The sequence below is a fragment of the Lissotriton helveticus genome, chromosome 6, assembly GCF_964261635.1.
Source record: "Lissotriton helveticus chromosome 6, aLisHel1.1, whole genome shotgun sequence".
Lineage (NCBI taxonomy): Eukaryota > Metazoa > Chordata > Amphibia > Caudata > Salamandridae > Lissotriton > Lissotriton helveticus.
This window is the reverse complement of record NC_136067.1, coordinates 1,554,334,617-1,554,358,569: the sequence shown is the minus strand read 5'-3', so window position 1 is coordinate 1,554,358,569 and position 23,953 is coordinate 1,554,334,617. Positions and strand designations below refer to the sequence as shown.

General features: G+C 48.0%; 1 protein-coding gene across 6 annotated transcripts in view; it reads left to right on the top strand.

Annotated features, from left to right (window-relative positions):
- The window catches only part of NHSL1 (NHS like 1), a 471,418-nt gene that overhangs the window by 215,711 nt on the left and 231,754 nt on the right, over nucleotides 1–23,953 (top strand). Inside the window, exon 1 of one of the 6 annotated variants that reach the window (XM_078649347.1) lies at nucleotides 6,910–7,395. The exons of 4 other annotated variants lie outside the window; for them this stretch is intronic. In XM_078649347.1, coding sequence (XP_078505473.1) covers nucleotides 7,212–7,395 — 184 coding nt within the window. In that variant the 5' untranslated portion in view covers nucleotides 6,910–7,211. Of the gene's footprint in view, nucleotides 1–6,909; nucleotides 7,396–23,953 lie in introns of those variants that run through there. One more of the 6 variants, XM_078649346.1, reaches the window with a different exon arrangement.

Here is a 23,953-nt window from a genome sequence, read left to right as displayed (position 1 = left end):
TAGGGAGAAAACAGTAAAAATATTTTTATCTCACCTAAACGCAATTTTAATATAGGTGTGACTTACAGGAATATCAAATTAATAGGAGGCAATTTGGGGAGAGAATTAACGACACGTGGAGAAAAAATAGAAGAAAAGATCACGAAGTAAACAGAAAATGTTTTTTTAATTATTCATTTTATTTCAGCATTCTGGCTAATACCTACCTTCTACTCTCCCAAGGGTCCACTGAGAGGGGTCTCCTGACACTTGCACATGGGGATCTGGAAAAGCAAGAGGAGCATCAGAATACAGAGGGAAAGATGGGATTACCAGGAAGGAACAAGAGCGCACTTCAAGTGATTGTACTGACTGGCATGATAGGCCACAGTTGTGATACTGTTTCAAGAAAGCCCTGAAATACAACCATTGGGGAATTTGCGGAGAGTACCCTGTTTTTAATCCAGAGGGAAACACCTACCCACGCCCACACCCCTGCTGAAACTACCCGTGTGATTTTTAGGTCGAGCCTGGGCAGTGCATCTCGAGGGCACTGCTCTGCGAGGCATGCTGTATTCATGTGTGGACATGAAGCTCCACCCATTTTCCGCCCATCTTTTCAATTGGCTCCAGTTAGTGTCTTTTGTAAATAGTTGCTTTTGATTCAGGAATAGGCTTAGTAGTCCGTCCTTAGTATTGCCTTTTCTACTTTTGTAACCTCCCATGAGGACTGGCCCTTTTACTTGTATTGTTACACTGTCTGTGAGCACTATTTTCTTTAACCATTTTCTCCTATTGCAGGCACGACATGCTTTCCTGCAAGGGTGCCTGCTTTGCCTCCGGGCACCGCGCTTTAGATTTTAGCACAGCTCCCGCTTTTACAATTATATTATCAATGGTGGCAAAATTGCACTTTATTATATACGTACATTTTTTTCTAGCAGCGTGGCATGCTTTTACTATGGCGGCGGCCGTGCACCTTTTATTTCCTCAGACCTTTCTTTAAGCGGGCTCGCCTATTTAATATTTTTTGTATTACAGTGCACCATGCCATGCTTTCACTGTAATGGTGGCCGCGCCCCTTTCTTGAGACGCTGCTCGCCGTATTCAGCTTATTGTGAAGCTCAATACAGCAAGCCGCATATAAAGAAAGGGGCGCGGCCACCATTAAAGTGAAAGCATGGCATGGGCACTTTTACCAAAAAACACTTTTGTTAGTGAAGTTCACAAACTTTTTTTTTGTGTGAAAGCGCCCCATTCCGCGCTTTCACTTTAATGGCGGCCGTGCCGCTTTCTTTTCTCGTGGCGTCGTATTCACTTTTTCAGCACCGCTTACACAGCTGAGCACCGCCCTTTAACACACAAGCCTCCCCACCGCAGCATTTCCTTCCCCACCCTTTCAGGGTGCTTGAAGTGACGTCTCGCATTTGCGGTAGCTCTATTGGCATTGTAAATGACAATGCCTTTTATTTATGTGTTGGTTTTAGATAAATAAAAGGCATTGTCATTTTCAGTGGCGACGGCTTAAACTCTCGTAAATGCGAGACCTATTGCATTGCAAATGCTTGTTGTGTTATTGGAAGAGCACAAAGGCGCCTCCATTTTTGGAAGGCAGAGACGCACCACCACAATGATAGGGTGTAAACTCTTCACTTCCGCGCGCGCATGCGCAGACCGTTCATCCTGCTGCACGAGACCGCTCCGCCGCCAGCCCGGGCCTCGTGCCTGCTGGCAGGTGGTGAACATGTGTCTACAGCGCTGCAGTTTTGTTCCATCAGAACAGAAATTATAGGGTGTGAAGGATTCGGTTGAACACAGCCACATCCCGGTCCCAAGGCAAGCGTAGGAGGCTGCAGCGCTGGACACAGATCTGTGCCCTTCGTGGGGCCTTTCTTGCTTCATCCTCCTGGTGGGGGGTTTAGAAGATGTAAATGATTCAAGACATGTTTTGTGTATTTATTCGGTAGCGACAGGAAGTCTGCCCCTGTATTTATAGAGACTACAGTGTTATAGAAGCCGCCTCAGAGCTAGAATTGAAATCGATTGCACGAAACGGCTCTTTTCCACCCTGCCTGCAACAAACAGTGCTAAACCGAGGCCACACAAGCAGCACCGAAATAACACACACCCTGAAAACGTATGTGGGAAGCTTATCCCCAGACCACCGAAATGTTGGGGACCACCTAGCGGTATCAACTGTGAGATGGCAACGGTGCCCTGAGGACCAGGATGCGGGATACTGGGCCTGTGTGATGGAAAGTTGCATCTCGAAAGCATCCAGGGTCGGTTAGTCAAGCAGCCAAGGCGCAGTTCATGGGAGGTGAGGTGCAGGATGGGTCGGTATATAGTTAGGATCATTCCTTGAAAAGAAAAAAACTTGTTAATAAACATTTTAAAAAATTGTGAACGCAGTAAAATCAGGGTGATGGTTGTCTGATGTTTGTAGACCTAGCATTCAAAGTTACAGTCCATTTAAGCTTTTTGGCGGGGTCGTTGATCAACGGAGTGGTTCTGGTATAGTTGTGCGGCATGGTTTTATGGGACTTTGAAAGACTGTGTCTCAGGTACAGCTAAAGGTGCTGACTCTTGTCGGTGATTCGTGGTGCTTGTGACACTTGTTTAATGGATGAAGGGAGTTTGGCTGCTATTGCAAAATCAGGTTGCAGGGAATTGCTCATAGGACCAGAGGGCTCATAAGCCCTTTAGGATCCAGGGGATGCGGGGGCTGGCCAGATGCTGGACCACTACACAGCCTAGTAGAGTCGAGGTTGCACACAACAGCCTCCTGGTACAAAGGCCAAAGAATTATCAGGTGAGAGCTTGGTCCGCACATCAATAACGAAACAAGCAATCTTCGTACAAGCCAACATGTTTGATAGGAAGAGTCACCTTTCAAGGGGGCAGCACAAATGCACTAGAAGAAAGACTTTATTGTGCTTCTCCGTCCCTGGCCTTGAGGGCACTTTGAGTCAGGTGTTTGGTCTTGCTAGGATTATAATGGTAATGACCCGAACACAGCTCCAGATGTCTAGGAAAGCTCTTCTTGCCATGGGAAGGTTCTTCGGTTTTCTGATTTCAAGCAAGGGTTCTATGCTCTTTACAGCTGGGTTGTGGCTGGTTTTTGTCTTCTCTTAGAATGCTGATGTGTACTTCAGGCAGGGCTGGCCTTTGCTATGCTAGCACCCTGGGCTAAACACAATTTGGTTCCTCCCACTACCCTTCTTTCATTGAAAAATATTTCTCTCACCATCTTCACATTCAGGCGAATCTTAAGGGGGTGCTGCTGTGTCGAGATTAGGGGAGGCATCCCAAATCCTGGAATTAACTCCCCTTCCAACATAGAGCCGCCAGCTCACTCCCAGAATTCCAGAAGAAACTGAAAACTTAGCTCTTCCAATTGTCCCCAGGCAGGGCTGCAAGCCCTCCTCACAGCCCAAGATAACCACCCAGGTGATATGTGCACTCTACAAGTAAACATAACAAAACATTCTCTGTGTTGTTTCTCTTTCCCTCTTATAAATACATTCATATACATACATACACACATGCACACTTTCTCTTGTCTAGTTTCTTGGGGGGCTTCAGCTCTGGATGAGCGGAAAAAGGTCCCAGGTACTGAAGCCCCCATCACTTTAAAATGGTGTCGAAGGTCTCACCCCATACGCTGCCGTCAGAAAGCTCCCAATACTGAAAGGGTTGAGGGGCGCATCCCTCGAGCAAGTGATGGAGGAATCCTTTTGGGTCGCTCCTTCACAGCATACCCCCAGCGCCGCTGCGGAGCACCGGGGTTGGTATTCAGGTGGCTCTTGGAGTGAGGGACCACTTACCCCAGCCAAAGATCTAAACCTCGGTTGACTGTTACGGTCACAGTACCAAAGCAAACACTAGTGGGTTGGTACAGTTTTAACAGACTGCTAAGGCCTTTCGGTCTTTAACCTTTTCCGTGCTCATGACGAGCTCAGCTCGTCATGAGGCACGGTGCTCCGGTGCTCATGACGAGCTGAACTCGTCCTGAGCCGTGGAACGCTCACACGCGGGGATAATTCCCTTGCTGTGCTGAGCGTTCCACGGAAACGGGTGTGGTCATGACGCGCTCAGCTCCTCATGAGCACACGAGCACTGTGCCTCATGACGAGCTGAGCTCGTCATGAGCACGGGGGCGCTGTGCGCGCCGCCCCCCAGCACAGCAGGGGAATTACCCCAGCTGCGAAGGGGTTAAATGTGATGTGTAGTATTTCTCTAAGCCATCAAGTAGCGCGGCTAATAATGGTAATTTGGTACTTAATACCTCAGCTATTTCAAAGCGCTTTATATAACTGATATTATCACACAGTTAACCTTCCTCGAGCTCATGAAAGTCAGAGTCTACCTGCTATGATTTTAGCTCCAGCCCTCCGGAACATCGCATTTGTCAGCGGTGAATGTTCAGCTCACTGAGCCAGCCTGTTCGCTACTTATAGTTGCAGGTGTGGTTGAGAGGAGGAGTATAAAGCAGCTTGAAAGTTCTCTTAAAGGAGTCCCGGTACCTCTTTTACCTTAACCTTTATGCATCTGGGGAAATGAGTGCTGACTGGCTACAGACCTGGGTGGCTAGCTACCCTTTCCATCTGACCTAGGCGACACATGCCCTAAACAACACACATTTTAAACACACAAAACATAGCTGGAATCTTCCTGCTCAAGCCATTAACTTCAACATGACCCCACTGGCAGTACATGGTGTATTTGTTATGCACAGCATGTATGAGCGCCCCCTATAGGTGGAGGCACGCCGGTGGGTTCCTCTAAAACAGCTTGCGCGGCTCAGATCTCATGATGGGGTTGCACTTAGCGTCCAGACAGACCATCGTTCAATAACCTGCCCAATCCGCTTAATAGTCAGTTGAGCCCCCAACCCCTTCTCTAAACCCCTCCACCTCCCCGCTGGACTCTCAGACCGCGCAGCGAGCCGCCAATATCCGCGTGGACGCCTGCACAGCGGGGTGCAGCCACCTGCCACACGGACGGAATCATTTTAATAATGATAATTATGACCTGCAGCTTGAAAGGAGGTGCATTCATTAACCCACTATGCCGTTATAACCGTCTTCGAAATTTGAAGCAGACCATTGCAACAGTTTTGTCAAATTCACTTCCCAGTTGGGCACTGGGACTAGTAAAATGGCCTGTAGGCACTAGCCTCCGTGCGCCCCAGACTGGAGGTGGCACGGATATCGGGCTGCTTTTAACATCGTCAGTAAACAGCTGCCCAATGGTCAGGGGGTGAGGCCAGCACACCCTGTTAAGAGTTCACTCTGAAGTTCACAGATGTCTTGGTGACATCATAACCTGTCCCGAGCTTTCCTTTTGCACGTCGATTGTTTTCAGGTGCCCGAGTTCAAACTGTTCAGTTGTAAGTGACCCGAAACTACAACTCCCAGAATGCATTCTATTGCTAAAGGTGACTTTAGTTCTTCCCCGGGTTGCATTGCAGTTTGTGGCGTGTGTGTGCCCGCAGAGAGTCTCCAATTCTCTCCCCACCCCCCTCGTGGGTCGGTTGTCCTGGGCACCAGGCTGGCAGGCCGCGCTCTGTTTACCTCTGCGGCCTGCCAGTGCCAACCCTAGGCCTCCGAGGGCGCACATTACCTCACTCACTGGGAGATTGGCATGTACTCCCCAGCCTATTCAATTATTTACACGGGATGACAGTTGGTGCGCCCGTTGTGGCTCGCTCCGAGGGGTCAGGGGTCGCCTGGCTGCTTCACAGGGTAATCTGATCTCGGTCTGAGCTCATGGCTTCCTGGTTAGGCCTTTAAACCTCGTCGCCTGGTTAGACTTCCGCCTGACAACGGCGGCTGGCGGTAGAGACCTCCCTTTGTCCTCGCCGGGGCGTTGTGTACTCCACAGACCTGTGTACATGTACACAAAGACGCACCAACAGGCCTGTGTTTGTTTGGCGGTGTCCGTTTCAAAGGCCTTTGCGCCCCAGCGCCAAGCGTGTGGGGGAGGCGCTGCCTGTGTGTTCACATTTATGTTTCTTGATAACCTCAGTCTTAACTTTATTGCCAGGGGACTCTGGCTGGCCAAGGTCTGGAGCAGGCCACACCTCACAGACAAGTGTGCTGATATACTTTGGTGACGTGATTCCTGTGTATGCCTCGTCCCTGTTGACAGTAGTCTAGCTGAGGTGAAAGGGGAAGGAGGCGGGGTTGCTGCCTCAACTTACTGCGATTCCTGTGTATAGTTCTTGCTTCTTCCTTGTTGATATGATTGAGGCGGGTGAAAGGAGGAGCAGCAGGTGCAATTGCTGGGACCATCTCTTTACAGTTCCGTGTGCTTTATGTCTGTTAAAAGCATGTGCAACATAGGTGAAAGGCTGAGCAGGAGAGGTGCTTGGACACCTTTTGTCTAGTCGTTTGGAGTAGAAAGCGCTATATAAAAGCGACCGACAGTGCAGCAGGTGTAGTGGCACCTGGAGCCGGGTGCGCGAGGGGCCACTTCACCCCAATGTTGCCTTTTTTTTGTACTACAAAACCGGCGGGTGGGGACGACAGACCTTGCTTGCATCAGGACCCATTGCTCCCTTGCTGCACCCCTGATCCATTCTCTGTCCAGAGCTTTGCAGGTGTGGAGTTACTTGCTCACCTTGTGATCCTGGTTTGTATTGTTTCACTGTTGAAAGGGGTGCACTGGAGGTGAAAGGGGGAGCAGGTTGATCACCCAGCACACCTTTTGATTCCTGTTTGCAGCTCGTTATCTAGTGTGTCGAGGATGAGCGGGTGGGGTTGCTGGCACACCTTCTTGTGATCCCTGTGAACAGTTTATCAGTCCCTTCCCTGGGCAGGTGGAGGGCTGGCACCCCATCGGTGCCCTCCTGCGGACTGCACGCGCGCCTGTCACTCCGCTCCCGGCTCGGGATTGGCTGAGGCGCGCTGGTTTACCTTGCGCAGAGGGAGGATGCTGAGGGACCGCCGGGGCGCGCACAGCTCCACATGGCAGGAGGAGGCTCGGAGGCTTCTGTGGGGGACGGGAGTCCGCTGCCAGCCGAGGGAGGCGGTGCACGTGCGGGGAGCGCCCTTAAGTGCCCACTGGAGCATGTTTTGCTGTTTTGAATAATGTGTGCCCGCGTTGGCACGGATTGCGTGCCCTGCTGCGGCCGGTGGCTCTGGAGTGAAGGGGAGCATGAGGCGCCGGGCACGGCTGGCACCGGGACGGGCATGCGGCGGGCGCTCTGAGGGGCCAGCCCGGCGAGGATGAAGAAGGACAGCTCCCGGGGCCCCGCGGGCTCCCTGTCCCGCGCCGTCAGCTGGCTGAACTTCTCGTCCCTGAGCCGGCAGACCAAGCGGCTCTTCCGCAGCGACGGGGCGCTGGCCTCCAAGGGCGGCCCGGAGGAGGGGGACGACGAGCGCTGGACCTACCGGGCCGGAAGCCACACAGGTGACCCTTTCATGTCTATGGGCGGCGTGGGCATTCCTAGCAGACACTTGTAGCCTGATGCCCTGCGTTGGGTGAAAGGGGCAGTGCGGTCATTGTCAAGTCTCACTAGCGCTTCAGGCGTGGCCGAGGTGTGCCTGGGTCTACCCCAGTCCTCCCAACCCCTCTTAACTCCGAGATAATTAACTATTCATTCAAAGAGTTGAAGACAATGATTCACGTTTGTGTGTTAGCTCAGCGAGTTGAGCACTGGCTGCAGAGATGTATTTTCAAGTTGCAGTTATGTATTTTCAAGTTGCAGTTACAGGGTCGTGCCCACCCTCATCCCCCATCCCTTAAATTTGCCAAAATGAATATCCATTGCATGTGTAGTAGTGTTGTGTGGAGCGGCGTACGTGTTTTGGCAATTTTCATTGACAAGTTAACTTTCGTTGCCCTGCAGTTGATAGCGTTGATGCCTCTAGTGATGTGTACCTGAAGTGAGGCTGTGTATCGTGCATGAGATCCCCTCACTCTTGCTCCCGTTTCTTGTAATAAAGAGTTCCCGTCTAGGAGGGGCTTCTGTGAGCTGCTCGCACAAAAGGAGGTGCGGCCCCTTTGTGCAGCGCGCAGACCCTGCCAAGCTGTGAGCGGGCGCTTGCAAGCTTGTTTCTTCCAGCGCTGCGAGGTTAGCGGTCCTCAGAGACTTCTCATGGGTTTACTCCCAAGAGACATCCGTGCCTTAAAATAAAATAAAAATACCGCACGTGCTGCCTCGCAGGCACTGGCTCCGGTAAACAAAGTATATGACTTGCGTCTCCAGAGCTGAAGGCGTGCCGTGGGTCGATCTAACGAATTAAAAGTGTTTGTTACGGAAACTTGCTGCAGGTGTGATGCAGGTGCAAGTGTGGTCCTGTCAGGGACACAGAGGGCTTGAGGGGAGTTGGTCTTTAGGGCAAGGGGTGTGCGTGGTTTTGTTGCCAGCTGTGTGCAGGTGGTATTTCGACGTCATCGCGGAGGGCCGGGCAGCCATTGCCAGTAAGCATGTGGACACTCGTGGGGGTGTTGTAGAGGGCTTAGGAGGGGAGGGGACAGGGGCGCATCTATACCCCAACTTCGGGGTGGGGGGGCTGGTGGACTAACACTCCTAGCCCGTGCTGGCCACAGTGCAACAGTCTTTTTTGGCGCCCCTCCCCCATTTCCTCCTTCTCCATGAATTCCCTCGCTACCACTCACCAGCAGTGCACCTCATCTCTCTGTAGCACCTTTCTGACAAACATTACATTTTTTTATAGCGCTACTCATAGTTTACTCACACTCAGTTCTGTGATCTGCATGGTACTCGTTCTTTGTAGCTGGTGCATTAACCCTCTGCGTTGTGTGAGTGGCAGGAGTGCCCATGTGAGTGCACGGTTAGTGATGCAACAGTGTGAGAGTAGGGTAAGAGGAGTGACTGCCGGGTGAGTGAGGTGACCATGTGATTTTGGGTGCGGATGTAAGTGCAGAGTGGGACGAATGAACGCATGGTTAGTGATGGGCTTGTTTGAGTGAGATTGCAGATTGAGCAGTGACGCGGACAGGTGAGTGAAGTGTCACATCAGTGTAGGGTGAGTAGTGTGCTTGTGTGACTGCAGGGTGAGGCACAGGGTGAACAGCACAAGTGCATTGTGAGTGGAGAGTGATCACTGTGAGGGCAGGGTGAATGGTGTGAGTGCATGGTGATCAGTGTGAGTGTATTGTGGTCGCTGTGAGTGCAGGGTGAGCGTGCAGGGCGAGTATGAGTGAGTTGTCTGAATTCAGGGTGAAGCCGTTGCACGCCTAGTAGGGCACATGGAGTGGTTCTGCGGAAGTAGCCTATGGTGGGGCGCCAGTGGGCATACAGAAGTTGTGGAATACACGCCTATAATCTAGTCGGGGAGGCGCTATGTGTATGAGTTGAAGCAAGTGTCCTGTGGCAGGGAGGGGTGCGTAGGAGTAATGAAGGCTAACTAGACACAGGTGGGACCCAGCCCTGTGGGGGGCTAGCTGGGGAGTAGGTACGCGTAATAAAAACTAGTGTGAGGGGCGCATTGGCTGTGTACAGGAGGGTGGCGGGATGGTAGTGAGAGGGCTCTAGAGTAGTATTAACATTTGTCATCACCATGGAGACCAGTTCCAGACCTGAACTTTCATTCAACAGCCCAATTCATTCTGGGGGTTGTTGTTCTGGTGCACCCCGATTTAACAGTTTGGACTACATTTCCCGACTTTCGCAGTGGGTTTTGCAACAAAAGACTAGACTGGGGAACAGCGCTGCTGATACAGAGCCATCCCGTGACCTTTCCTTGTGCTGCTGGTGGAGAGGTCCTCATTGCCACTTCCGGGGCTGTTGTGCTGGTTGGAATGTTGATAGTTGTGGCTAAAAATATGGCGGTGAGGGGAATGTGCAGGAAAACCGTTATTCAGTTGGGGGTGATGATGGTTTGTGAGGGGGGCACGAAGAGAGGAATCTTCGTTTTTGGGCTCTAGAAGTATGGTTGTCCAAAGTCGCTGGTTGTAAAGTTTGACGTCACCCTGAAGGGTTACACTTTTGACATACTTTGGGGATTTCACGCTTCCTTACTGATTATTTTCTGATCTTGGCCAAAGTGAAATCTGATGTGAAAGTTGGCCAAAAGTCTATTTACCCAAGTTCCTACTGGGGCAGACAAATTATTTTAGTTCCCTCAGCTTGCTAGGGTCGCTCGATTGCACAAGATGGAGGTTGGGGGCGGGGATCAGGGGGGTCACTGTGGGCCACCGATATTGCTATCTGATAATCTGCTTGATTCTAGTGAGCTTGGGTAGTGGACTAGCATTGTTTTCGGGGTAGAGAACCCCAAAACTGAAAATAGTGCTATCTTTGGAACTCAAGATGAAGGTTGAAAAATCCATTGACGTGTGGCAGTGTGCCCTTGCTTTTCCTCTTTTGGTAAACCCCTAAACATAAGAATTTCTGAATCTTCAGAGGCATAGCATGTAACCACATGGGTCCAAAGGCTGTGTTTTTAGGGAATCCTTTTCGAAAATGAAAGGGGGTGAAGAAATTGGTAGATCCCATTCAAGGAATTTGTAATCTGTTTTGGAATGTGTTCTAAAGTCACACATGTTCTGTCAAGTTCAACACCTGGTGTGATTAGGGAACAGAAAACAGATGGGACTGGGCACATCACGAAAGGGGGGACCCCAAGTGTGACTTGGAGGCGTTGTGAGGGGCTAGGGTCCAAGGATGGTAGGCTACTGGTGCTCATCGCTTCGCGGGTCGGGGTAAGGCAAGCGAAGATGCTAAAGTTACTGTGGGCTAAATGGGGGTGTGGGGATCCTCTTAAAGATAGTAGTAGCTTGAAAAGAGTGAGCTCATGAATCTGAGTAACTGCTCCAGGGATTTGCTGCCCACTTGTCTTTTCTAACCATGGCTCCCCCTACTGTGGGGAGACAAAGCCGCCCCTCTCCAACACACAGATTGTTTGAGACGCCGTTCATGATACTTAGCCAACCAGTTCAAAATCTCACTTGTGACATCTCGCAAGGTCCATTTCACGGGGACGATGCACAGACGCAAGGACTCAGCCTTTCCTCACAAGAGGGTCTGGCCACTGAAGTCCATGTCTCGATGTGCTCTCACTGAACAGCTTCAGCACATCAGCTTCAGTAATCGAGAGTAAGCAGGCCAGGGCAGTAGTCTAGTTTTACAAAATGGATTTTATTGAGAACATTAAAAATTCAATTTTCTATGCTTTGGGTTCAGACAAATGCAAAAAGAATAATTGATGGACAGAATGCAAAACAATGTCATACATTCACCCCAGTACAGAGATCTGGGCCTAAATCCATCATTTTTTTGCTCACCATGACATTCCAGTTTGGACCCAGCCATATGCAAATCGGTCTTGACCCTGCGTCCAATGGGAACGGTCCAGCCATTTTCCATGCTTTGGGTCAGACAAAGCACCCGCGGGCTATTGGGCGTTCGTCTCCCTCGCTTGAGGACCGCTCTTTCCAGAAGCGCCAATCATGTCCCCCACCCCCACGCATCTAAGCCGCCCTGAGGCAGGTTTAAGCGCACTTGTGAGTGTCACTAGGCCCAGGTGCTCCTTCTGCCTGCCACGCGCCCAGGTGGCAGCAGCGCGTGCTCTCCATGTGGCGGGCGCCAAGGGAACGGAGTACTCGCTGCGCGAGGGGATAGAAAGCTCGCTAGATGAATGCATTTTGCGTGCATCCCACCTCCCTAAATCTTTCCCCTCAGGGTTTCGTGGTGTCAAAATATAATTGCAGTTAAAAAAAAAACTGACAAGTGGAACAATGGCCTGTGATTATTTTAATCAGTGAATTTCTTCCCTAAAAGGAAAGTCCATGGGCATTTGGGGTGGGGGCTGGCCGGGGGGTGGGGGCTTCTCCTTCTGACACATCAGCTGTGCAAGAGGAAAGAGGGCAAGGGTTTAGTTGAGGAGCCCCCTCCCCACCAGTGGGGGATGGGCGAGGGAATTGAATAATCCTCAGACTAAACCCTTAGCGCCTTCGCCCCCTGAGCTATCAGACTGTAATCCAAAATGTAGCCATAAGCTGAGCTGAGTGGGCTAATTCAAAAAGAAAGCAGGAGCATGCTGTAGATATTCGTGTGTTAGCTTTGTCACACGGTTGAACCCACGTAGCAGTAGCTCAGCCTTTCATCCTACCAGTGATGGTGAGGGAAGCACCACTGCTTTGCTTGATAACCACTTTGATTTGCAGCTCTTTCAGAGTCGCGTGAAGTAGGACTGCAAACATGACTCTTTTTTACTATTTGTCTTTTATACCGTTTAATGTAGCTGTTTTGTACCTTATTTTTTTCCAATTATTTGCCATTAGTACCTGCCCATAATATCCAGATCCATTTTCATTCAAGGTTTCCCTTTTTGCTGAAGCAAGGCCTGTGGCTTTTGTAAATTTGTTTTTCTGTTGATTCTGGAAAGCACAGGACTTGGACTGAACGGCCTTCAGGCACCTGGTGGGGTTACATGGAAACAGTGCTGGGCCGGAAAACAAAACCTGCCCTGGAAAAATTAATCAAACCAGCCCTACGCTGCAGGAGGCCACAACATGAAGGGCTTTCATGGTTGGACCGTAGTAGTCCATCCAGCTCTGAAAGCAACCTCCTAGCCTGCTGTCTACCATAGAGATGCTAGAGCTGCCGCAGGGCCAGTCCGCCCCTGCATGGAGTACAGGGCTGAAGGCTCTTTTCTATTGGGCCCTTGTTACTCTGATTGGCCAGTGGCCAACGTAGAACCCCAGGTGCTTCGTCTCTGCAGGAAGCAGTTACCTGCACCATCACCGTACCCAAGACTGGTGAGACGACTAATCCCCGGGAAGAGGAGTGCCAAGGGACATCTGAAAGCATTAGAGCTCTCTCCAGAGTGGAGGCCCTCAGCCCCTCTCCCCAAACACTGCTTGAGTGCACAGAATTAAACCATAATTGACAGTAATAGGAAAGAAATCCAATTTAAGGCGACACAAGGGACCGTTCAATCTAGGAGTTGCGTAGAAGGTTTTTTTAGTGGCAATGCTCCCTTTGAGGGTAGAGCACACGCCTGCCCGCTCTCTGCTTCTAGCTGTACCCTTTTTTCTATTTACATTTTTAGTGGCAATTTGAGGTCAAACCAAAAATTCCCAAAGCGACCTGCTTAATACATTATTCAGACTTAGCACAGTCCTGCTTCTAGACAAGTTTAGAGAACCCAAACCGAGAGCTTTCTGATATCATCAGTTAACAGAAGCCTGTTGACTAAATCAAACTGTTATCAAGCATTACACCAATGTTGCCTTCTTATCCACCCTCTTCTCTTTTATAGCCCGCCACTCCTCAAAATGCATCTTCAGAAAGGCATCTCGGATTAGGTTCTGGCGTGATCAGTAAGCGGTCATTAATGTAAGGTTAATGATGATCAGCAGACAGACACCCAAGTGAATACTTGCCTGCAATGTGTTTACTTTCCTGCATATTGCATATACACATGACAAAGTCTTAAGCTTTACCATGGTGTCAACCATTTGAAGGAGCCACATGGAATTTGACGTTTCTGGTAGGTGTCATCCTGCCAAGTTTACCTTGCACTCAAAATACTTGAATCCCAACAATTTTGCTGATGTTCGAGACCTTTTCCAGTCTACTTTGTCGTGTCTTTTCTGATGTTGAGCATGGGCTGTGAACAATATTGCATGGAATTCTGGTTGCACCTGAATGTCTCCACTTCTCTCCAGTTGATTATGATTTCAACCAATTCTGCCTCTTAAGTAACCACCCCCAGCTCCTTCACAATCCTGTTTAGTGTGAGATACACGGAGCATCAGGTTTTTGTAAGGATTGAGGATGTCTAAGCTGCTGGACTGATTCATCCCCCCAGCATCCTGAGTTCTCTTTCAGGGGCTATGTCCCCTGTTGCTGCTCTCAGTTCCCCCAAGCAGTCTCCTATTCATTTCACCAGATTACCTCCTTTCCTATGTTAAATGTAAGGTTGCTTCTCAGCAGTCAGGCTTGGTGCATTATCTTAGAGCATGCTCATATTTTCCCAACTTCCGTTTGAGGTCGTTTATAAAGAACCCTCTGTCTTTTGTCTGATTCTACATTGACCAAAGTCGAGCTGTGTCATGAAGGGTCCCTGCATCGCCTGCCACAGATCCCCTACACCGCTTTTCCCATGCCGCCCTTCTTGATGTATACCAAGTTGAACAACCTGGCACAGTCATTTTTGGATCTCGCCTACCAGAAAGTGTACGCTATCTGTTTGCGAAAATACCTCTTGTGAGCTTACTGTGGGCTTAGAGACCTCCCATTGCTTACCACTGGCAGTCTTAATTGTTTTTGTAATGTGCTTGTTTTTTTATTTGTTCGCTTGTGTGGGCTTTTTCTCCTCTTCTTGTGTAGGTCGTCCCTTAGAACTTGTTCTTCCGTTGCTTACTTTTCGGGCACTACTTTGTTTATTTTTGTTTTTTTTGGAGAAAGCATTCCATGAGAGTGGATGTGTTTTCCAGCTGTCTTACACAGACACTTTCCAATTTTGCCTGCTTTGCGTTGCTCTCTCTCACCTGAGTGCTTCTCTCTCACCCCCTCAGTGTTTCACTTGCCTTTGTTTGCTTCTCCATTCCCTGCTTTCTCACCCTTGTAGTTCTACCCCAAACTCACCCCCAACCTCTCTACTGAATGCTGCTGTGACGTCTTTCGCCCCAGCAGTCTAATGTGTGTTGTTTGGGGACCCCCCCTCTGTGTTGCTTCTGCCTTCCATGTTGCTTACCTCACCCCACCCTCAGTGTTGCTTACCGTACACCAGCTTTGGAAATTCACAAACAAAATTTTGCATTACTTTTTTTATTTTAATTTACTGATCCAACACGGATTGGTAAATAAAACGAAAAGTGGCTACTTCATTTTATGGACATACCCTCGCACAATGACAATGTCGCAGCGTCATAGCACCCGTTGTTTGGTGTCTTCTACTTTGGCTATGCTGCATTATATCGGGGTTTCTGCACAATCCGCAGTATGTCATGGACTGTGCATCATGCTATAGAGCTTTATATATCACAATATCTCTCTTTTCCTTAACTTTCAACTCTTTAAATTGGACCTCCGTGTCCTTTTAGATTAGGCTTCCCCAATGTTTTTAAATTTTATATCAAAGCCAAGCACCTAGTAATGAATCTCTGTTATTGTATAATGTTGTAAGGATTTTTAACAAATCACGCAATAATTAATTCTTATCTTATCTATCACAGCATCGCTAAAAACCATTATCAAAGCCAGTAGGCCAAAAAGGCGAGATGTATTGGCTTTGCCACTGCTTGTTAAAGTTTAGACTAAGCACAGAGAGTCCTCCATACCCATCTCAAGTCTTATAAATCTAGTGGGCCTAGGAAGGGTTTCTTTTGGTTTGTGTGATATCTTACAGATTTATGTACCAGCAACACCTGTGTTTCTATCTTCTCACTTTGGGTCAGATGTAGGTCACCAAATACCGGTCGGTAACGGCCGATTTCGGCTGTTACCGACCGGTATGTGGTTTGTGACATGTAGGGGGCCTAAAATGTACCGATTCGGTAAATTTACCGATTCGGTAAAATACCGAATCGGTAAATTTACCGAATCGGTAAATCTAGATGTAGGTGGCACTGAAAACAGTGCCACAGGCCCTTAAAAATTCGTTATTTACCATCAAATACTATTTGATGGTAAATAATGAATTCCTGTGTACATGCACAGGGCAAGCATTTGCGGGGCTTACATTTTGCTCTATCAATCTTCTCTGCCCTAAGGGCATGTATGTGTGTCGCATGGCACACAAGCCTGAGTCAGGGGTGCAACAGGGTGTCAAAGTGACACCCTGTCCCCCTTGTCAATTCGGTAATTTTACCGAATCAGTATTTACCGATTCGGTAATTGCCATTGGTTCCTATGGGCCTCAAGGCCCATAGGACTCAATGGCAACTACCGAATCGGTAAATACCGATTCGGTAATTACCAAATATTACCGATTCGTTAATTTATTCGGTAAAAATACCTACATAGCATTTACCGATTTGTAAATACCGAATCGGTAAAATTCGGTATTTACGAATCGGTAAATACTAATTACCTACATCGGGCCCTTTATCCCTTGACGAGGTGGTAGTCCTTGTCATAATTTAGGGAAGGGCTTTGTTCGGCCTCTTTACTGCAAAGAATGTGCTGTTGCTGGATAGTGGCTATTTAGTTTAATGTTTTACCAAAATGTGACCTGTATCTTTTTGCTTGCTCTGATTTTAATTGGCAGGAGTCCAGAGCTAATAGCAGAGAGAGATGAGGCTCATTACCTCGCCTCTTCTTCCCCATATGATGGAAAGTTCACAGGGCTTAAACTGGTAATTTTTAAAGGTACACAATATTTATTGTGTGCAATGTATGTATCCAGTGTTGCTGTTGCTTCTGGAAGTTCATATGCAATTCACATCAATATTCTAAACTCTCAATGGAACCCAAACATTTGCGGGGCTTACATTTTGCTCTATCAATCTTCTCTGTCAAAAGCCTTTTCCACTGCTAACAAAAAAAAATTCTTTTAGTGACTTATTTATAGTGCTTCCTATCACACATATCAGCCTTCTCATGTTATGATTTGAGTGCCTTGTGGGTGACGAAATTCAATTGGTCTCTATGAATCAGGGATTTAATTACTGTGGGAAACTGGATTTTTGTTGCAGTACCCCCTCCCCACACAGTTTGCCTGTTATTTGATACAACTTTGACTGAAGTGTACTGGGTCCCTGCTAAACAGTCCCCAGTAACAGTGTTCTCTCCCTAAAAACTGCACAATTGTTCCCTCAATTTTGAAAACCGTAGCACCCTCTGTAAGCCCCTAGTAATTGGTACCCCTGGTACCTAGGTCCTGAGGTACTAAAGATGGTCCCTAAGGGCTGCATCACAAATTGTGACACCCTGAGTGACCCCTCACCAAGCCCATGCAAGGCTTCCATTGCAGGTTGTGTGTCTTGGTGCAGACAGAAGTGAAGTGAAAACACGGCATGTCACACTTCCCTGTGTGCCATGTCCCTAACACTGCATGTAATCGTTGAAAGTCACCACTACAGCAGGCCTGACAGCCCTAAGGCAGGGTGCTGAATATTACATGTGAGGGCATACCTGCATGAGATGATATGCCCCTGTGCTGGTCAGTCCTATTACTGCCAGTACAAGTGACCAGGAAAGCCATTTTAAAACTCTGGTGGAAACAAGTTCCCCAGCTATATGATGGCTTCACTGAAAATAGGGGTGTTTGGTATCAAACATCTTGTATTGGTAAACCCACACAGATGCCAGTAATGGATTTACCAAAACATGCACGCAGAGCGCTCCTTATAGGTGCGTCCTGAAAACCTACCAGCCTCTGGTGTACTTGCTGACAAGTTTCTGCCAGTCTGCCACCTGAGACACAGTTCTGATGTCCTAATTTGAGAGCCTTTTTCTCTCAGGAGGCCCAGAACAAAAGCCTGTCAAAGATGAGGGTGTTATACCCTCTTCCGCAGGAAGGGAAGCTGATTAGCCTCCCTAGGTCAGCAAGTTTCAAAGAGCTGCTACCTATGGAATGCGAATCTGGCTCTCCCCACTGAAGTGGAAGCCGCCCCCTTTGTTCAGGAACCCCTTGGCACTTGGACAGGTGGGAAAAATAGCTAGTCAGGTAGGCATGCCACCTCCAAGCTAGTACAACTGCTAAGGTGGGCTACAGTGAGGTGGACACGATTTTTCAGAGGAGGCCATCTTAGTGATGCCATACTTAGGAATTCCGAGACAGGGTTATGCCAACTTCCCACTGGAAGTGGTCATATAAGAGGCGTAGTGACGGGATTGGCTACTACCCTCCCCTCACGCTCCTAAATTCAGAAGTTAGGGGAGCGCCTGACACCAGAGAAGCAGATCCTGATGACCTAAGAAGAGAGAGAACACCAAAGTGCGGCAAAGCAGAGAGGAGAGAAGAAGCAGCTGACCTGGTACCAGCCCTACAGGCCTGTCTGCATCCCTCATTGAACACTGCATCAAAGTCGACTCATCCTGCAGCTGTTGACCCCAGAAGCTTTTGAGGACTGCCTGCCTTCGAAAATGACTCAAGACCTCTGGTGAACAGTGGACTTGTTCTGAAGAAACTCCAAAAGAAAAGACCCTGAGGCCTCCAGAACCACCAAAACCCAAAGGCACCACTGCGCCCTTCGCCTCTGGCCCGAGTTGAAGTGGACCACTGATGTCAACAAGATCCCCAGCACTCCAGAGCTCGAGTCCACTGTGGTTTCACCCCTTCTGGACTTCCTGACACCGCCTGCAGCCTCTGCACGCAGGTGCCCTCAACCGCGACTGCTCCAGTAAAGAAAAACCCGACACCTAAGGACACACCTGCACCCGTCGCCCCTGGTCCTTGGAGAAGAGGATCAAAGGTGTGTCCCTGTCCCAAAGCATCGCAAGGCCTGAGCCCATTTGCTGGTCCAGCCCGACTGGCCTCCTGGCCAGAGTGTACAACCTCTTTTCACAGCGACTGATCTCCATTGAAATACATTGGTTTTGCACTCTGCCCCCCTTGTGCCGCTGCAGGTGTACTGTTGGTGCTGCCTTAGACCTTGCCCACCACTCACCCTAAGTCCTGGAGATTGGTCTTGTAAGTCGCTGTACTATACCGGTTTGTAGAACTTGTTCTTCCTTCCATAGGATAGCATTGCTGAACTCGCAAATTTCAGTGTCCACTTTTTAGTGAAAATAATGTAAATTTAAAAGCATACTAACCTGAACGATTTTCATCTGATACCTAAACATATATAAAGGTACTTGGTATTTTTATAAATTTCTGTGGATCTCCTTGAGTCATGTGTGTCATTTATTAATCATTGTGTGTATTTGGAAAGTCTTCCATTCCTCTGTGTTAAGCCTAAGGTTGCTCAACCACATTATCCCCCAATAGAGCACTTTGGGATTGTATAGCAAGCCCCTGTGCACTCAGAAGGGAACCTTTGGACTCTTTGCACAGTATATCAGATGATTGATATATCACGTAAAGAGCCAGCTTCCTACATTACAGCCTCGATTTTGTCCACTGTAATCTGTGTTTGAATTTCTAAGGTCTGCATTCACTAGTGATAGAGGCCCGTGGCAAAGACATCCCCTGGTACCTTCGTTCAGTCCCTTTCATAGTCCGTGTCATGAATGGAGAGCCCTTAAAACTTTTTCTGCTAGGCGTATTCCCCTTTTTATTTACCAATAGGTTTTTAAAATGCACTCCTATTGGTTTTCTTGGCTCGATTGTGTCGTTATTTCCGGCAGTGCTGAAGGGCAGCGACATTGAAAGGATGACTGCAGCTGAGGTCTGCCAAGGTTTCTCAGCCTGCTCGTATCCTGGCAGCTTGTCACGCTGCAACCATGGAAAAAGTGTTAATAACATCATCAAACTGATGCGTCAGCGGAAAAATGCAGCCCCAGAAGAATTGCACATTTAAAATAATTCACACGAAACAGTAAAAGCAGAAAATGTACCATAAGAGATTTGATTTTTACAGAGATTGTCTCCTCTCTCCATTCTGTTTTCCACCTTGATCTCTAACTGGTAATTCTGCAGGTGTGCCCTAGTGACCAGGATACCAGCTTGGGGCTGTGTCTGCAGCACAGAGTTGGACCTTCATGGCCTCCTTGGGGTAGTGTGGTTGCGGTGTCAAAATGTAGTGCTGAGGATATGGTGTGAGGATGAAGAGTAGATACACCCTAACACAGTCATCACAATGAATATCCAATGGGTTATTACTTAGTAAACAGAAAAACACTTTAATAAAACCTTTAAACTGAATACATAATTTTCACTGTGCATCAGGTGGACAGATAGTTTATAAACCATCCATTTTGAATAATCCCAACATGACATTATTATTGATCACAATACCCAGTCCTTCAGGCTGAAATTCTGCTGACTTCTTCTTTGTTATTCATCCAGTACTCTCATACCTTAAAGGAGTGCTCTCTCAGCCCCTTTCCTGTTAACTCACCCTCGCCACTTTAACCGGTCAACCACCCTCCACTGTCCCCATAACAACTCACGCATGGTAGCCAGTGCCCCGCTTAAACTCTCATATAATAATTGACCTCCCTTAAACTCTCTTGGTACCCTCCAGAAGGGCCACTCTTCATGCTTTTACTGCTTGTAAGGTTTCTTATTAACTGAATGCTGTATATTTCTACTATTTCACATTTTGGTTCTTATAAATCCTCATATAGTCCTTCCTCTATTTTTGGGAAATGTCCCGATTTTTGGCTTTAAAATTCTGGTCACCCTACCATAAAGTGATGGGCAAACCTGATCTTGGGTTGGGTGTGTTCGGGTTCAGGGAAGACCTAAGCTGTCAGGTGTGGCTGGACTGTTCCTAATGGAGCAGCGTTGACTGATTTGCATATGGCGGGGTCCAACCTGATGGACCATGATGGGCAAAAGAACAGTGGTTTGGAATGCCACCCTGAGTGATTGCCAGAAGTTTTTTTGCAGGCATTCCTCCCATCACTTTTGGTGAGTTTGATGTAACATTAATTGTTTGTACATATATAATAAGTATATGTTAATAAATCAAGCATTTGGACTACGCAAAATACAATAACCACAAAAAGTATCCACATTGGGCAGAAAGAAGCGACATGATTTATACCCTGGTGTGTATATATATACTTTTGGTGATAAATCCAGTGATTGCAATCAGTGTGCGGCTGTGCTGTGTGCAATCAAGCGTTCACGATTGCAAGGTTCTCTGCCCTTTGGCTGGGAAAGAAAGCCTGTGTTGTTTTCTTGGATGAGATCCGACCCAGCAATCCTCCCGCCAGAATTCAGGAGTTCCCGCCTACTGTGCGTGAACACTAAATAGATTTATGTTAAAAAAAACACAATGTAGCCATTAATATCAGAGACAGTTGCGTGGGAAGCCCAGTGGATAATAAACACAAGGGGGGAACTGCAATAAAGTATGGGATCAGAGGCAGCGAGGGCAGTGGCGTAACGGAACTTGAGCCCCCCCCTTACAAATTACATGAAGCCCCCCCCCACCTCCGGACTCAGTCAAGAGCTCTCAGGCAAAGGTAGTGTGCTGAGAGTCCCCTCCCCCCTGAACTTGCGCCCTGCACCACAGGGGGTCTATGTTACGCCCCTGAGTGGGGATAGAATGATATGGGGAAATGTGGGGGGCATACCCTGACATCTAACTTCAATTTACAATTCATACAGACTGGCTTTATTTTTATAGACTATATTAAGACATGTAACCCCCTAAGCCAGGGGTCTCCAACAAGTAGTTCGGGGGCTACTGGTAGCTCACCAGCACCCTCAAAGTAGCTCTCAGAGGTGAAGCCACACCTAGCCGATCTCAGAGAGTCACAGTGCATGTTTCAGAAGGCAGTAAAAATGTGTTAGTTGGGAGCACTATCAAACCAAGTCCTGAAGAGCAGGGAGTATACACCCAGGTCAGAGAAAATTAGAAGCATCTGCATTCATTTATGTGTGGGTGTGTAACATTGTGTCCTTCCCTAATAAACAGTGTTGATTCCTTGAAGCTACTCCTAGTGTCAAGGACTGTCAAATATCTATGCTGGTCCCCATCATAAGAGTCTTATTTCTTGTGCAATAGTTCTAGAACAAAGTATATAATTGTGCTAAAGCCATAATATTTTCATCCTTGATTATTTTGAGCATTTTGGTCTAGTTGTTCCATACTTGCTGCCATCATTAACATATTAAGAGCATGACTCCACGGCACCGGACCAGCATACCTGAACAGCTGACTCAAATTCCACGCACCCCAAAGGACCCTACGATCAGCCCAGCTCTCCTAGGCCGTGGTCCCCCGCACCAGAAAGACCAGATCAGGAGGTCGCTCCTTCTACTTACTCGCGGCCAAAGCATGGAACACCCTTCCGCTCCTCCTCAGATAGACAACATCGCTCCCCATCTTCGCAAGAAACCTCGAAACCTGGCTCTTCGACAGACCCCCTCCTTGATGGAATGGAACCTGCAACCCCCCACCCTCACCCCTAGCGCCTTCAGACCCTTATGGGTGAGTAGTCGCACTTCAACAAACCCCTAATTGATTGATTGACTGACTGGCCTGCTTTTACCCATCCTTGACAGAATGGAAACTACGTCTCCCATAATAATGGCCATTACTGATGTATGGTGGGCATCCAGCCTTCGCACAGTAGTAGCCCTGGTTTAATTGTGGGCATTATTAGCATAACACAGGCATTCTTCGTGTATTGGGAGCATGCATGGCCTATGATTGCAATACCTGGGTATTTGAAGCAGAATCTGTCCATGAGCAACATTTTTACATAGCGGTACTCATTGAAAACGACAAGCTGATGCTTGGGGACTTGTGTTTTCTAACAATGAAAACTAATTTGATTTTTAAAGGAAACATTTTTTCTCAGAAAAGGTTTTCCTTCTGGAAAATTGAGTTTGATTGCTCAAAGTGGAAAGTGGTATTTGATAGAAAATTTTGATTTTCAAAAACGAATATGCTAATGGAGACAACATTGCAATTCTAAGACACATTTAAAGTTGTTTGGCGAATGATACGTCTATTTGAGTTGGGGAGACTTACTGCTGTGGGCATGGTCTTTGTGGTACATGGCATGTGATGATTTGAATGTTACTTAATAACTCAGGTGGAGACTTTTCATATTGATAAATGTTTTCCTAGCATTCTGCTGATAACTTCACCTGGAATGTCTGGGTGGTTACTGCTGATATTCGTGCTTAGGGTGGTCATAGTGTTATGTTAATGCATGCCATCAGCATTTTACAGTGATAAAATATGCTAGTAGCTCAGCAGGACTTTCCTTGAGCACAAGTAGCTCTCACTCACACACCGACCACTCGGCCTGTGCTCATGGGGGTGTCTCACTTTTAAGCTTCACATTTTGTCTGGGACGGTGATTTGTGGCCTGGCTGCCCTTGTCGCCTGGCACCCGAGGTCAGAGCCGGGGTGCGGATGGGTACACATGGAGCGAGTATCCCTGTCGTAATAGAGCCGTCCCGGGAGCGCTTCCGTCCCCGCGGTGTTTACCTTTCCATTATTTAGCATTTAATTGCCTGGCAGCGGACTGAACAAATATTGTCCTGCTTGAATAAAACCAGGCTCCAGTTCCCGGAGGACGCGAGGAGCCAGTCACAAGAGCGCTTGAACACGGTTGTTCCTGGACCCCGTTGCTGTTGATTGCCATTTTATGGGCAGGTTGTAGTGGTAGCACGCGACGAATGGTCACCGTGACCTAGGTCGGTGCGGCCTAGCGTCTCTTGTCACAGCACCAGCAATGACGTAGGAAGGGTACCCCGGGCCCTAATGCAAGCAAGGAAAATGAACCACCTGCAACCCAGTCAGTTGTAAAAGACCATTACAATTGTGGCGCAGTGAACCCCTGCCCGTAACCCCCCTCCCACCCGATGCCATTGCACCTGGCGCACTTCGGATAGTTTTTTATTTTACAGAGTTTTATATAGCGCAAACTTGACCTGGTATCGGGTATCAGAGCACTTTACATAGCACCAGTTGAGGACACATTGATTTTTGTTAGGCACGGGGAGATTAAGTGATTTGCCCAGAATCACAGGATTTTCAGCGTAATTGCCGAGACTTGAACACGGTTCCCCAGATTCGAGGTCGACCTCCCTAGCCGTTAGGCCAACTCCTCTCCCCAAGTTACACCCCTTAGTTCCTAACAGACATGAAGCCTGGATGGAAGGCTGGCTGGCGAGCAGATAAATGTCACCCGAGTTACTCCAAGTGGCATGCTTTTGGCAGCATGGCCTATGTTTATTTATTTTAGTTTTACTACACGAATGTTGGAGTGCTTTTCAGAGAAGCCAGTAGGAAGGCGCTCTTACAAATGTTACAGAATGATTATGTAACACTTTTATTTTGAAATATGTTAATATGAGGTGCTCCTTGCCAGGTATTCCTAGTTTTTCGGCACCAGTTACGCCTTCAGAACAGCAGACTTTGCGATTGTGATTAGACTTTTCAATAGCAGCACTTGTATGCCAATACTTTT